The sequence below is a fragment of the Leuciscus leuciscus genome (assembly GCF_965113295.1).
Source record: "Leuciscus leuciscus genome assembly, chromosome: 10".
Classification (NCBI taxonomy): domain Eukaryota; kingdom Metazoa; phylum Chordata; class Actinopteri; order Cypriniformes; family Leuciscidae; genus Leuciscus; species Leuciscus leuciscus.
Window position 1 is genome coordinate 12,087,689 of NC_138734.1, and position 16,567 is coordinate 12,104,255.

The following is a 16,567-nucleotide window of genomic DNA, read 5'->3' on the forward strand; positions in this document are numbered from 1 at the left end:
TTCAACTAACTGAACTTTTGTTCAGTAGAAAAACTGCCAAGAATTTACTTCTCAGGGGACTGTTAAAATCTCGACTGCCTGCGTGTTTGTTAGAGGCAGGGTTCCTACACATTTTCCATTTCAAAATAACATACTTCACCACTCAAATCTCCAAAACTCTCTGTAGATTTTTCAGACCATATTTAACATAAATGGTTCATACAGCATTATTATCAGCATTGCATTTAATAGAACGGTCAACTGTAAATATTTTCTTCTCCGGTTTTTTATTTGATTTTCTCAAAGTGATAACATGCACTTACATGATGAGAAGACAACTAAAAATCTTTATAACCTGCATAAATAACTGTTATCATGGTTTGATGTTGAATGTTTAACAAATAGCAAAGTACAGTATGATTTAGTTAATAATTTGCTCTTTAAGTGGCACACGTCCATTCGATTAGAGTTGTTCAAAAGAGACTAAAGACAGAGCTTTACGTAATGACAATGTGCGCCTTGAATTAATTCAATTGTGCTCGACAATCACTAAACTTTTGCCATGAAAACACTCTGCTTGTATACATTTATTTTTTAGATATTCTTAATATTATATTTTAGAAAACTGAATAGGGCAAATATTTATCCATACTTGTCCAGACCTGAAAATTACTCAAATATAACTCATAGATGCTTATGTGGCGATGCTGAAGGGTGAGATGCGTCCTATAAAAGCCCCAACACATTGTTGCAGATCTATGAAACAGGAAGCTCTTATGATCAGCTTACAGAAGCATTTATTCTGCATAACCCAAATCAAACAGCACAGTAAAACATTTTTATTAAACCCCAACACACATAAACACAACATTCACACCAAAACAGCATTATTTATCCCTTTCAACCCCACACATAAAGCTTTTATAGGTAAACAAAACAATAAATTAAAATCAGCAGGCAGCCACACAGAGTCCGGATACTTTTATCTGTTATACGATATATGGGATAGACTGCAGATACAGTTTCATATGAGCATAGACTGTGGTTATCATAAGTTCGTGATCTGCATATGGATGGCTATTGCTCTTCCTAAAGAAGACAAACTCGGCTGTAGAATCTTTACTGTTATGCGAGATGGAACAGGTGATGATAAAAATCAGAAATAAAATCACTATAATACTGCTGAAGAAGGCAATGATGGACCTGTGGTCCTGTGTTGCAGTTTGGGTAAAGGTAGAGTTAAAAAAAAGTAGGCAAAAGAGGGATGGAAAGATGAAGATGATGATGATGGGTCATTGTCAGCACTGCAGGTAAACAGATGAAGAAGAATCCATCAGATCTCCTGATATGATGATGTTGAGTTGGTTGGGTCATCTTCCTCTCTGAAATTAAACACAGGCAAACAATATTTTTTAAAATCAGCTGTTACACTAATAGAATATATAGTCAGTATTGGGTGTAATGTGTTACTAAGTAATTAATTACTGTAGTTTAATCACTTTTCCTTTGAAAAGGTCAAGTAAAGGATTACACTTAATTTTCTGCAATTTAATTAGTTAATTCTGATATAATTGCATTAAATACATAGAAAAAAAATGTAATGTCTAATGTTAAAATGTGTGTTTTTAAATGTAACTTTCTCCCTTTAAATAGTTTTTGTCAGTTCAAGAATAATTGGACATTATCTGAAATAATTAAGAGCAGTTTTATGTCTATCCTTAATTGTTCCAACGGTCAAGGTTGATATGGGATTTAGAAAGTAATTTGTAATAAGTAATGCAATTCTTTTTAGAGTAAGTAGTAATGTAATCTAATTACACTGCTGGTGATGTAAATAGTAGCTATTAATGAATTACTTTTTCAGAGTAACTTACCTAACACTGATTGTATGGACACCCAACTTCAATTGAATGAGCAACTTCCATTGTCTTTTTTCCCTCGTACAATTGAAGTCAATGGGAACCAAAACTGTTTAGTTACAAGCATGCTTCAAAATATTGTCTATGTTCCAGTAAAAGAAAGTAGGTCATACAGGTTTGGAACGACATGAGGGTGAGTGAATAGCGGCAGAAATGTAATTTAGGGTGGACTATCTCTTTAAGGCCCCCTCAAAGATTCAGTCATTTCCTCCTCCAGTATTTCATTGAGACGTCTGTGGAAACAACTGTATCAGACTCTGATCTGGCCCTGTTTGATGTCCTGTATTCCCCAAACAGACTGTTTAAACAGCGGAAATTTGTTTTAATTGAAACGAGCATGTTTGCCAGTCAATAAATATTTCCAGATTAGAGGTTTTGGATTGACTGTTCCTATATGTGGAGAAAGCGACTGATGATCAGCGCTGGCCATTGATCATTTCCATGACTCAGTCGCAACATTGATCCAATCAAAATGTCACTTCTGTTTGATCGTTACATGTAGAGGACATGGTTGAGCGCATGTGTACTGAGGGTTTGTTACTTCCTTTCCAGAGCTTCATGATTAATTGAGCAGTTTTCTGCCACTGTACTCATATCTCTTACACTGGCAGAGAGAACGTGTACATGAATCGCTTTTCAATTCAATGTTTTTTATACATCAGTTATCACATGATTGACCGAGAATGTATTACTCAGGAGATTAATTACAGGAATAGTTCACCCAATAAACAAAATTCTGTCATCATTTGCCACCCCTCGTGTATTCTGACATTAATGACGACAAACACAATCGCTGCCTGTGTGTCTCATGGCAGATTGAGAAGCACTGAACACTGACTCGACTGCCCAGAATGTTCAAGCTGCCCAAGGAAACTCAAGAGGAATCCTGACATTTCAGACAGTCCTCTAGAAAAGCTACTGTATGGGTTCAGAAGACTTGGAGTGCAGGTCATGACTCGTATGGACTACTTGCATGGTGCTTTTGTATCATTTTTGGACCTTGACAGGCTATAGTCATCAAGCTGTAAGCTCACATCAAAACATCTCCTTTTCTGTTCTACAGAACTATATAGTCATTCAGATTTGCAATGACATGAAGGTGAATAAATTATGAGAATTATTTTGGCATGAAGTTCACCATTTTCATCCTTCCAGTTTAAGCGCTGATATCATCAGAGTTTAACACTCGAACAGGTTACAACCTGCAATTTAAAAAAAGCATGCCAAATTGCAGCACTTCTTGAGTGAATAAACATGATCAAGCTCACGCCTGTAGATACGTCAGTGATATGTCCTTTCAGGACTGACTTGACTAGTTCCACTCTAAGAAATATGTCAGGTTAAAATGGAGGGAAGACAACAACTGCTGCCTTATCCACTAAAAGATGCAGACTCAAGTCTGGCTGACTGATTCAGCTCAAATAAACCTGCACCGTTGAAGGAACTGATGGACAGATTTCTATTTCTTACAAGAGGTCAGCAAATGTTCAGTCATCCTCTGCTCCAGTGAGCAGCCAGCTGCTGCTGCTGACCAAAAGAGTGCTCTGATCAGCAACAAAAGGTGTGCTTCTTTCAAAATGTACACATTATGCTTCCTTATTTTGGCCAATTTCTGCATGTAACCTTTACAGATAAGGTAATGCCACAATGAATTGCAATTTAAAAAATAATAAGATGCTGGGCAAAGTTGAGAGTAACGTTGACTACAAATATAATTCATTCAATACTTTATATCATTATGTAAATTTGACTATGTTGCATCGTATGATTATAAGATTATGGTATGTTTTGCTTAGCAACATGCTAACATCAAACTATTGAAATCTTCAGAGTTCTGATGGCTACATTGAAGTTTTGGGGAGGGTAGGACTCATCAATGCTGCATTTATTTGATCAAAAATACAGTAAAATCAGTAATATTGTAAATTATTATTACTTAAAACAGCTTTTCTATTTTAACATATTTTAAAATGTCATTTATTCCTGTGATGGCTTAGTATCAATGTTTAACATGATCAGTCTATCTAGCTTTTACAAGAAGAACATGTCCTGTGTACATGACTGTCTAGTGCATACTTACAAAGACAAACAAGTAATACATTAATTTATGGACATAATGGCACACAGGCCCTGTTAAAAACTGGTATTAAGAAGTGTTTTGTTTGATCAGATCACAAGTAGACGACGCTAAATACAGGTGTAAACGGGGTCTAACACTTTTTGAGCTGGTCCACTTACAACCACTTCCGGAGGTACAGTAGTTGAAAACACATTTGACCGGATTGCTTTCGTAATGTAGGCGCTCATGGGGTCAAATGCACTGGAACAACCACAAAAGGCCGACACCTACTGACCTAAAAAAACATTTTTACCCGCCCATAGACTCTCACCTCAAAGAAATCAGGACAGAAGTGGTTGAAAGTGGATAAAAGAAACACCAGGTGTCAATGGCTATGCGTCTCCCTCACCTACTTGTGATCCGATCGACAAAAACATCTTAATTCCAGGAGTAAACAGGGCCATAGAGAGTGTTAAGTTAGGATGCTACCATAAGGCCACTGCCTATATAGGCAACAGACAGCAAGGCAACTTCCTAGGGTTTGGAACAGAGCTTCTGTTCATCATTAATTAAGAGGTCAGTAGGTTTATTAAGACGGAGAGACGCTCATGCAGGTCAAAGGTTCTTTTACCTCTCACCATCCTCTTTCAGTTTGCGGGCGGCTTGTTTGGACTGTTTGATCTGCAAGTCCAGTCGGTGCAAGAAGTCTTTAGCAGACAGCTCTTCCGCCTGCACGGGTCGGGTGTTGGGCTCCGGGACGGCCGGTTCTGGTGGGGGGGACGGGACATCCATGTCCTGACTCGAGCACAGCGACTCCTGCAGTGTGCTTCCCTCGCTGTCAGGTGACTCCAGAGACAGTCCATTAAAGAGGGAGCGTTTTTTGGACTTCACAGGAATATTGAGAGTGTTTCGCAGGAATATACAGTCATTGCTGAACAGCTTATTGACTCGTTTAATTTGCTCCATCTGTGGAAATCAAGAACAAACATGAAAATATCACATATTAACTTCTATTTTCAAGAAACAGTCATAAACAAACTTATCCATTTAGTGTTTGCTTCTTCCACATTACCAGCATGTGTCTTGTGTATTTAAATCAAACTACATGAGCAAACATTTGCTTAGAGATTTGCTTGATTTCCTTAGGCGACTCCTGACAATTCCCGCTTTCACTCAATCAGTTTACACATCTCCAAATCTCTCTCAACACACTCAGTAACGGCTGGACTTGTGGTTTATGATCTAGTTAATTTTCTCACAATTATCTTGAGCTTCATTATGTCTGCATGGCCATCGTACACAATCATAACTTAAACGTATAGTTAACCTGGGCATCATAAGCATTTGCAGGAGTTTTGCACATCACATAAAGTTCTATGTACTTAGACAACTTAATAGTTTTTGAGCCAATCTAGACTGTTCAAAAAGGCTGTCTGGATTTTGATTTACAGCATTTTTTGGCATCATAGGACATTCTCGTCATGCAGAACAAGCCAATTATTTTCTGAAATGACTAAAAATTCCCTAAAATTAGAAAATCCCTTAGACTGCTCATTAGTTTTGAACACACAGCAATATCACACCATTTTTTGAATATATGACATAGTTAATGATACTCAAACTTCACAATTATGATGCCCTAAATGCTGTAGGTAGATAACATCCTTTTTTTAAAAGCAAAAACACTGTTTACTTTTCACAAAAAATTCTGTCATCATATACTCACCCTCAAGTTGTTCCAAACCTGTATGAATTTCTTTCTTCTGCTGAACACAAAAGAAGATATTTTGAAGAATATCTGTAACCAAACAGTTGATGGGCCCCATTGTTTTTTTCCATACTATGGAAGTCAATGGGGTACATCAAATGTTTTGTTACCAAAATTCTTCAAAATATCTTCTTTTGTGTTCAGCAGAAGAAAGAAATTCATACAGGTTTGGAACAACTTGAGGGTGAGTAAATGACAGAATTTTAATTTTTGGGTGAACTGTCCCTTTAAGGGAGTTTGCTAGGTTTTAAGGCATGTCTGAATCCGAAATCGCCCCCATACACCCTCAAATAGGGCATTATTTGGGGGTACAGGCATTTGTAGTGGTGTCCGAAACCATAGGGAGTGCACTCATTCTATCCCACATTGCACCGCAATAAGTGTACAGCCGATGTACACTCAGCGGCTGTCCAAACTCACTCACTCGTTTTCATTCACTCCTTCAAGTGAACTGTGAACTAACAAAGGGACTAGTGCATGAGGGTTTAGGGGGCGATTTCAGATTCAGCCAGTCTATAAAACAGCATGCCAGCTAAGAGGAAAGGTTCTCTCAAAGTTATGAACAAATGCTTTTCAAAGGATACTGTAGAAAATTTGTTTTAAAGTTATCTGGTCTTTAAATTTGTATGAAAACACAAGCACAAAAACATTTATACATCGTTCATGGAAAGTTTAGTTGGACGTTTATCTAATGTTGTTTAAATGTTACTACTTGTTGCAGAAGGTTCAGAGAACATTCAAAAGTAACGTTACGTTCCCATGATGGAATAATACCGCAACAATGTTATTATAACCCTAACCTGAAAAAAAAATAAAAAAAAAAATAAACGTTTTAAAAACAGGACGTTTTGAACGTGGACGCTCACATTCATTTACTTGGATTTTATTGTTAGCTGGGTGAGCTCAAACTTTCAGGTGCCCCATCGCGTCTATGATGGTCAAAATAAAAAACGCTATTATGATGTACAAAAACGTTGCCTAAGTAAGGAGCTAACTAGGTTTTGAAATATGTATGTCACGGCATGGGCCCAAAAATTGCTGTCCCAAAAATGTTGTCTAGATAGGCAGCACACTAGTTTTTGGGACACACTCCATGTTGCACATGATGCTCCAAAAGGATGCACAACAACGTTGAATATGTATGGAGATGACTAGGAAATGGTTTCTTGCAAATGTGTGTGACTTTATTGATGTGAGACTCACCGTAACACCATATTTGAGTGCTATACCCTGCAGTGTGTCCCCGTCCGTTACCCGGTGCTCTATGTATGTTTCTCCTAACGGCGCCGTGACGCTCGCGGTGCTGCCGTACGAGCGCGTCTTTGTGCGGGCCAAACTCTGCGACAATTCACTGTCCGACTCCGAACCGGACAGGGATCTGGGGAACAGCGGCTGTCCGTACCGTCCGCCTCCTCCATCATCCCGCAACGGAGGCAGCACCGGAGAAAACTCCGCCATCTTCAATCCCTTAATGTTAGAGCTGCCGTGACGCGCAAAGACTAATATTAGCCAACTCACAAGATATTACTACTCATGTTTCCACCGTCACACCTCGAGCAGCGCATTTTTAGCGGTGATATTCAGAGGAAGCAGTAGATGTGTGTGATTTTTCCAGTCGCCATTGTCGTTACTGCAGGCCTGAGCGTCGCGTTTTTCAAGGTTACAAATAGAATGTGACGTCAGCAGCCAGTCGACCAATCAACCAATTTGTTCAAGCGTCGCGTCGAGTTCAGTGTAGGCTACAGTTCAGACTCTCTGAGGACCTCTTGTTCTACATCTTAAAAATAATAATAATATATAATTTTATTTTATTTTAATTCGACGAGTTTATAATTGTAAACATCCATTTACAAAGGAAATGGGGTATATTTTATTTGGTTATTGTTTAATACACATTTCACTATAACTATAACCTTTCTTCAAAACAGGGCTACACATTCAAAGCACGTTGTCCCCGTTTTGAAAGCTTTGTTTTCTAGAATGTAATTGTAAGTTATTTGCTTAGAAAACGCGACTGTTCATTTGCACAGACTGGAGAAATGTGACACTCTAATGTCACCAAACAAACGACACAACACTGAAATGCTTTCAGATGTTAAGATGAACTAAACTTATCGTGATAGTGATTTAAGTAGATGTAGCCTACATGCAGACAGCATTGCCTGAAATAATGAATGAATTTCTTTCTTCTAGGCTATAGCCTATATCTAAACTTAAACATGGACAGCAAGGTCACAAAATATAATCCAACCCGATTAATTTACTAGTCTGTGTAGATTATCATATATATATTATAATAAAACCCAAATGAAAAGCCTACTTCTAAAATTACACACCTTAATGGATTTGTATAATTGTAGTAGGCCTATTTAATAATACAATATCTTGGTGTGCTTTTAAATACAGAGGATGTGATTATTGCAAGAAAAAACATTATCTCTTGATGACAGAAACTCTTCTTATGCTCCCTGAATCTGTTATATCTCTCCCTGAGATGTTTCTTGATTTTTTTAAACCACACATGACCTGGTTTTAAGAGAGAAAGAGGAAGCAGGTGTCTACATGTTGCTGGATTGTGGTTGCACAGGTTCACTAAGAAAACAATCAGAGAGGAAAGAGATTCAATCGACAGAGCAAGACCATGGCCTAAATCTTTTTACTTTTGACACACTGAATGATTTCTGTTGTTTTCACAGTAATATTACTGTACTCTCAATACTGTAGAATCAGAGTACAGGCTTTTACTGCAGATTTTGTCATTTTCAGAGCATTATTACTGTATTCTTAACAGTTTCATACTATATAAGCTGTGTACATTACTGTAGATTTTGGGAAATTCTGGGAAAATATTAGCCTACTGTAAATCTAAATACAGTAGAAAATGACCGCAGCAGCTCTGGCAGACCGGCTGGACCATCGTGAGACAGGCGGGAAGAGTGGTCTTCTTTATAGCATGTGGTTTTAAACGTTTTAAATTATTGTTGTATACTGCTACTAATTAAGTAGGCTACTTTAACTCTTCAAACTTTTATTTTTGTATTTCCAACATTTATTTTCCACTGGCACAGTGTGTTACTGTGATTTTACTGGTATGGCTATAATTGTATTTTGTTCATTGATGAAATATGGTTCATATGCTGGAAAATCTGTATATTCTCCTGAAGTTCAGCTATGAAATGTAAAAGATGAAACCTGAATAAAGCTGTTGATGTGAAGCAATAAATTGTGTTATTGAATATATAACAGTCAAATAAAAAAGCAATAATTAAAAGAATAGTATAATGCTGTACTTTATTTTAAAGTATGCTTCATACTACTGTAGTTATTTTTATGGTTATATATGAAATCCAGCAACTACTGTATCATTGTAAGTTAATTTGACAATAAACATTTTACAGTGCAGTGCTCTCTTACACAGTTCTGTGTTTTTATGATTTCCAGCCATTTTCTATTGTTCCTGTGAACTGAAACTTAGACAGGGGAACTCAGGCTGTTGTAACAATTGTTATTTTTCACAATATAACTCAGGATATGTTTGTGTGTATTAGTCAGTTCTCACAAATTTGACAATAGGCCTAATACACTGGCCAGTTTTGTGCAATCTTTGTGATTACAAAAGAAGTACAAGTGGTATAACCCTTCCCGTCATGATTATTTATTTATTTTAAAGAGAGGGAGAAAAAAAGTATGTACATGAAAAAAGTTTAATTGACAGTATAGAACCTCTGTACCTCATGTTAAACTGATAATGTTACATCTATAATACCATCAGCATTTTAGATTTCTGAGGGGTCATGTGACATTGAACACTGGAATAATGGCTGCTCAGCTTTGCTGTCACATAAAAAAAAATACATAAAAAATATTTAAAATATATTAAAATGTAAAGCAGTTATTTTCAATTGTAATAGTGGTTAACAATGGATGGATGGATGGATGGATGGATGGATGGATGGATGGATGGATGGATAGATCCCAGATCCATTTACTGCTGTAATATATTTTGCTTTTGTTTCTGGTAGTTCGGCCTGATTTAATAATCATATAATAATAATTTATATGACTTAATGTCAATGTGAGAACCGAGGTTCCGGACCTTATTAGGAACAGCAGGTGCTGTAAGTGTTACACCCTCAGCAGACAATAGACCTGCAGCTCTAAAAGTCCTTCAGTATTCCTAAGTAAAGCTCATTACTGAAAGGAGTGAAATAATGCGTCATGTTTTGTTTATTTAGAACCACTTGAATAATGTTTGCATAATGTCATTAGTGTATACAACTTCATACACACATGCACTTATATTCTCTAATAGAACAGAGCTGAATGGTGGCAGAGGGGTTACGGGGTCATGCATATTTTAACAGAGGACTTGAGGGCGTCACATGATATTCAATGCACCTGGTGCAGGTGAAAAGACAGATGTTCTACAGGAGCACGTCTTCTAATCATGCTGGAAGACTTCTTAATGACTTCTGCATTGAATGGCAAATAAATATTGCAATGCTATTGCAATGCAGATGCTTGGGTTTGTTGCGTTGAGGTTGATAGGGTGCTCTGGGTGGATGCTAGATTGTTTTGGATGGATCAATGATATGGTGTTCAGGGTTGGTTTTTATTTTATTTTATTTTTTTTGTTTGTTGCTATGAGGTATAGTGGTCTGGATGGTGGCTGGGGTGGGTTTTTTTGTATATCACAATAAGGTTGATAGGGTGTTCTTGGTTGATATGGTGTTCTGATTGCAGAGTTTGTCTTTAGTGTGTTGCTATAAGGTTGCAAAGGTGCTCCGGAAGATTTTAGTGTGTTACTATGAGGTTGCTGCCACTAGCCGTTGAGCATACATCGGTTCGGTTGTACACTCGTTATTGCGGTGCACTGTGGGATTGAACGAGTGCACTCGATAATGTCAATGGTTTTGGACACCACTACAAATGTCTGTCTGCTCAAATAGTGCACTATTTAAGGGTATAGAGGGCGATTTCAGACACAGGCTTTGAGTCATTCATTCGATTCGTTCGTTAAAACAGCTGATTCATTCTGGAATGAAGTAGCCTAAATGGCTCTCTTTATGAATTGGTCATTGAATCATTGGTTCACGGTCACCCGATTGATTCGCTCAAGACACGGTGACGGATTCATTCAGTATCGAAACACTGCTGCTGTGTGTTGCTTGTGTTGCTGTGAGCGGCACATCAGTTCTGCTCTGACTTTATAGGCCATATTTTCGTTGGCAAAAATGAGCAAAAACAAACAATACTGTGTCTAAAATATACAGCAGGGGAAATAAGTATTGATCACGTCATCATTTTTCTCAGTAAATATATTTCCAAAGGTGCTATTGACATGAAATTTTCACCAGATGTTGGTAACAACCCAAGTAAGCCATACATACAAAGAAACAAACAAAACTGAGTTCAGAAATTAAGTTATGTGTAATAATGTGAAATGACACAGGGAAAAAGTGTTGAACGCATGAAGAAAGGGAGGCGCAAAAAGGCATGGAAAGCCAAGACAACTGCTGAAAACTTACAGTAATTAAAAAGCAATCCAGCCCCCTGTCAGTGGAAATTAATAACAGCTGGTTCAGTCCCAAATGACGGCCTACAAAAAGGTCTCATTGCCAAGGTGTCACACAAGACACATCTCATGATGGGTAAAAGCAAAGAGCTGTCTCAAGACCTTCGCAACCTAATTGTTGCAAAACATAATGATGGCATTGGTTATAGGCACCATTCTAAGCTTCTGAATGGTCCAGTGAGCACTTTTGGGGCCATAATACGGAAGTGGAAAGACAATAATTTCACCATAAATTTGCCTCGACCAGTGCTCCTCGCAAGATTTCTGATAGAGGAGTGAAAAGAATAATCATGCCATCATTATGTTTTGCAACAATTAGGTTGCAAAGGTCTTGAGACAGCTCTTTGCTTTTACCCATCATGAGATGTGTCTTGTGTGACACCTTGGCAATGAGACCTTTTTGTAGGCCGTCATTTGGGACTGAACCAGCTGTTATTAATTTCCACTAACAGGGGGCTGGATTGCTTTTTAATTACTGTAAGTTTTCAGCAGTTGTCTTGGCTTCCCATGCCTTTTTGCGCCTCCCTTTCTTCATGCGTTCAATACTTTTTCCCTGTGTCATTTCACATTATTACACATAACTTAATTTCTGAACTCATTTTTGTTTGTTTCTTTGTATGTGTGGCTTACTTGGGTTGTTACCAACATCTGGTGAAAATTTCATGTCAATAGAACCTTTGGAAATATATTTACTGAGAAAAACGATGACGTGTTCAATACTTATTTCCCCCGCTGTAACAATATTGAACTGCTTTATAAAATCAATATCACATTTGCACTCGTGGTATTCAGCTACAACAGCACTCATGCGATATTCTGCTCGTGTGATGTGAAATTGCTTAACTATAGGCCTATCATATGAAATAAATATGAGACAAAATCTTTTACAGGGGCATTTTTGTCCTGATAACTTGAATTTTAGGGGCAAACTAACTGCTTCATCACCAATGTTGGGGAGTAATTTTCCTATGTAACAGTGCTACGTAATTTAATTACAAAATAAATGTAACTTATCCGTTACAGTTACTGAGAAAAAATTTGTAATTAAATCACAGTTAGCCTACTTATGAAAATGTTAACGATTACAAAGGTTTCATCTGAATATTTTCTGTAAAAACTGGAAATGTTGAATAATATTTGTTGCTTTGCCTGTTTTTGATGTGCATGATGCCTGCCATTTAAAGGCCATTTGTAAAGTGATGCTATTCTGATACTTCTGAATGGTTCTCTTGATTAAATTTGCAGCACCACGTCTGTCTGAAAGCTTTAGGCTACAACTTGACTGAGAGTTGACTCACGAGTGATAATGTGTTTCAGAGCTGGAAATTTAAAAATCATTTCATCCAGAAATCTGTATTTAACCTCAGAACGATCTCGAAGTAAAAGAGTCAGATTTTTTGGTGGCAACATGTGCTTTAAAATTAAATTATTATAAGCTTAGAGCTGTAGCCTACTTTTGGCACTCTAGCGGTTAATAAACAGAACTGCATGTTGCAGAAGAACACTGTAGCCCTATATGGGGAGGCTGCAGACCTGGAGCCGGTAGATCTACGCCCCTAGCAGTTTTACGCCCCTGGCAGTTTTACGCCCCTGCTGTTCCTGATGCGTCCAGTAGGGGGATATGCTGCGAAATAACACCATTAAATCGATGCTCAAAACTTACACAATAATAACCGTCCAGTTCATAGATTTTGCCTGAATTTGTGGTTTTTGTTAATTTAAATATTAAACGTTTTAGTATAAATCTGCACTGCACTATGGATTAAAATATCTCTAGATATTAGGTTGGGCTTCACTCAGCCTATACAGAAGACTATTTGTTTTCATGAATTAAAAAATAACACACATAGTTGGATCCAGTGCCGGCCCGAGCCTTTTGGGGGCCCTAAGCAGAATTTGATTTGGGGGCCCCCTCCCACCACGCAGAGTCACCTGTGCTTGACGATTATTGACACAATGTCACGCTATAATGTTACATTATAAATTAATACAATGACGTTATGTATTAATACAAAATAAATACTTAATAAAAAATAGATACTTAAAAAAGTTTTAACTTTTTCTTTACTCTTTTACTAACTCTTGGAAACTTCTGAAAACAAACTGTCACAAATCATATTAAAAAAATTATTTGCAAAATATCCTCCAACGTTTTGCAACACTTTGCATTTTGAATGATGTCTTGTATGAACATGACGGAGTATGTTTTTATGTTTCCACTGTTCGATCGCGCCCGCGACTCACACACACACACACACACACACACACACACAACATATTCCAGCTTTGTAATCTTCCACTGTGATGTTTCCAAGCACATTTTTGCTCGCGTGAAGAGGATGATTTTTTCCGTCGATATTGGAACGTGAGTGAAGTACAAAGCCTATGATAAAGAATAGTTTACCATCCAAATCCATCGCGAATGTTGAAACATTTTGATTCTAATGAGAGAGATACGTGAGCCCAACGCCGCTTACTTTCACTCTCGCTTTAAATTATTTCGTTTTGGCTTGTTTATAGTTATTTTTTTATTCTTGTTCTGTTCTGAATATCATTACATTTAAAGGATAAATCATTGATCAAATCAAATTTTTGTGACATGGCTTAACATTACCGTGACTTTGCGCACAAATTGTCTATGCACGCGAGGTTATGCGTATGACTCAAACACTGGCAGACACAGCAGCAGTTGTAGGCAGGTATATTGATCATGAAATCAGAATTTTCTTGTCTTGAATTATTAATCCTTTCATTCGTTTATGTCACTTGTTTAAATTAATTAATATGTAAAAAAAAAAATTATTCGATTGGGGGCCCCCTGGTGGCGAGGGGGCCCCAAGCAGCCGCTTAGTTCGCTTATGCCTCGGGCCGGCCCTGGTTGGATCAGATGACAAGTAATGATATATGACCTACTATAGAATAGTTAATTGAATATTGAATACATTAATATTGAATAAATAGTAATAATAATAATACTAATTAATAATAATAGAATATTCACTGTATGTTTTTATACAGGAGACTGAGTGAAATATGTTGTTGTGAATTTATATAAAGTTACAATTAGATATTAAACATATTTAGCCCATTAGACATACAGCACCGTGTAATCATATGGATCCTGGATTAAATATCTGCTGTACTATTCACTTAGTCATCATACAGCTACAAAACAGTGTCCTTCATAGCATTTTATGAAGACAAACACAATTTATCCCTTTTCTAAAATTCCAAGGGCCATTTATAAGAAAGAGACAATATTTTTGTTCACAAAAACATTATTTATCAACACCATTTATGAATTATGATGACTCCCCTATGGCTTGCCACTCTGCTTTAACTGTTTTTCTATCCTCCTGTCAAAGTGCTTCTGCTCACTGATAAAAAATTTAAATAAAATTAAACAAACAAATGTAAAAAGGACATCCATGGTGAATTTTATTTTGTCAAATTCAAAAGCAGCAGGACTCACTGTTAAATTTTGTATAAAATTCCTGAATCCTTAATTTTTTATCACAGTTGCTTTTGTACATCATTATTCATTATATCAATTCATTTTTTCCTTCATTAGTGAAATTCTAAATACACCTCCGCAATTCATCAATTCAGGACACATTTACAAAATAAAGTGTAATAGAAATGTATTGAAAACATGCTTAACAGTTTATGACAACTAGTCAGCCATTTTGCATTTAATGACTTATGCAAGGAACTAATGCCTAGATGTTTTGAGGAGTATGACAATTCAACAGAGAAATAGTATAATAGGCCTATATTTTGATCAACAAGACATAAAGAGTTGATAATGTAGGAAACAGCAGACAGTTGTACATTATGAATTGCATGAATGTACCAAAGCATTTGCAATTTGTATAAAATGAGAAATTGCTTTTATGATGTGCACAAGTGAAAGATGATGTGATTTCAGGTGTGATCTGAGAAATGCACCAAAGCAACTGAGATAAACTATAATACTTATTGGAGACCCTGCAGAATCACTGACTCCATGAGTCACAGACCACATAAAAGAAAGTGTTACGAGAACACAAACTGCCTTTTTAATTTGCATTTCATGTGTGTATTTCATTAAAAAAAGCTAAACTTTAAAAAAATATAAAAAGGACATCCATGGTGAATTTGATCTAGTCACAGTGTGTGTGTGTGTGTTGCCCAGAATTTATGTCAGATGAGTGTGGATTGCATCAATTTGCTCCTGATCTTCAAAGTACAATGGCACAGGTACTTGTTGGTGGAACACTTTTGGAAAAAGTGTCAAGACACTTTGATTTCTTTTGGCCACTGATGATGGACTGTGCAGAGAAAATAAAAAAAATGACATTAAAAACATGTCCTTGTATGTCTCTGTAAGTCATTTATTTACTAGACAAGCTATTGGTTTGGAATGCAGTTAAAAAAGAGATGGGTGTTTATAGTTTATAAAAGTTTCGAGAGAGAGAGAGAGAGAGAGAGAGAGAGAGAGAGAGAGAGAGAGAGAGATTTCCATAGCTAAAGCAAACACACTGGGATGCATCATGCAAGTTACTTGGCAAAGAAAAATCCCACTTTAAGTGCACACAGCCTACATTTTAATCCAGATCAGTACGCTATTTTAAGAAAAATTTATATTTAGATATAAATGAGATAGTTAGATCTCATTTTATAAGAAACAACTCAAACCAGAAAGGAGTAAAGGAGTCTTACCAGAAGAGGCAAGATAAAGACGGGCAACAAAAGAACATTCAAAAGAAAATTAATTTTGAAAGTGAGTAGAGAAGACTAGGGGCAGCTAAACTTACACGTGGTAAGCTATAACTTAAATTTAAGCCAGACAGAACATCAACCTGACCGTCCAGAACTTTTTGTCTCTCGAAATAAATGATAGACCTATCCATTGATATAAATAAATGAATTGATATCTACCTATAGCTCTATCAAGCTATTCGTTTATAAATAATAAATGTTGCATCATTGCTAAACAACAATAACTTTAGCGGATTATTTATTATAACTCAATCAATTCGTGTCAATGTACAGCCTCCCCCTACTGGACGCATCAGGAACAGCAGGGGCGTAAAACTGCCAGGGGCGTAAAACTGCTTGGGGCGTAGATCTACCGGCTCCAGGTCTGCAGCCTCCCCTTACTCCTGTAGCCGGAGCTACTTCTCTCGGTTTATGTCTATGACGAGTCACGCAGTTACTCCGCAGTGATGACGACACGAACGGTGTAAAATAGTCCGAATATAAACACTTTGTCACAGGTGGTTGCT

General features: G+C 37.0%; 1 protein-coding gene across 1 annotated transcript; it reads right to left on the reverse strand.

Moving 5' to 3' along the window:
- Positions 1-247: 247 nt before the first annotated feature.
- On the reverse strand, positions 248-7,498 carry lysmd2 (LysM, putative peptidoglycan-binding, domain containing 2). The gene is made up of 3 exons (XM_082182035.1): positions 6,929-7,498; positions 4,589-4,923; positions 248-1,361 (listed from the first exon to the last, which is right to left on the reverse strand). The coding sequence occupies exons 1-3, from the start codon at positions 7,181-7,183 to the stop codon at positions 1,313-1,315; spliced, it is 639 nt and encodes a 212-aa protein (XP_082038161.1). The 5' UTR covers positions 7,184-7,498; the 3' UTR covers positions 248-1,312.
- Positions 7,499-16,567: the final 9,069 nt, after the last annotated feature.

Excerpts from the sequence above, each read along its gene's own strand:
- lysmd2 (XM_082182035.1), bottom strand. The coding sequence starts at position 7,183 with ATGGCGGAGTTTTCTCCGGTGCTGCCTCCGTTGCGGGATGATGGAGGA. Across the intron at positions 4,924-6,928 it reads CACTCAAATATGGTGTTACG|ATGGAGCAAATTAAACGAGT; the intron begins GTGAGTCTCACA and ends TGATTTCCACAG. Across the intron at positions 1,362-4,588 it reads CTGAAAGAGGATGGTGAGAG|AGAGGAAGATGACCCAACCA; the intron begins GTAAAAGAACCT and ends GTTTAATTTCAG.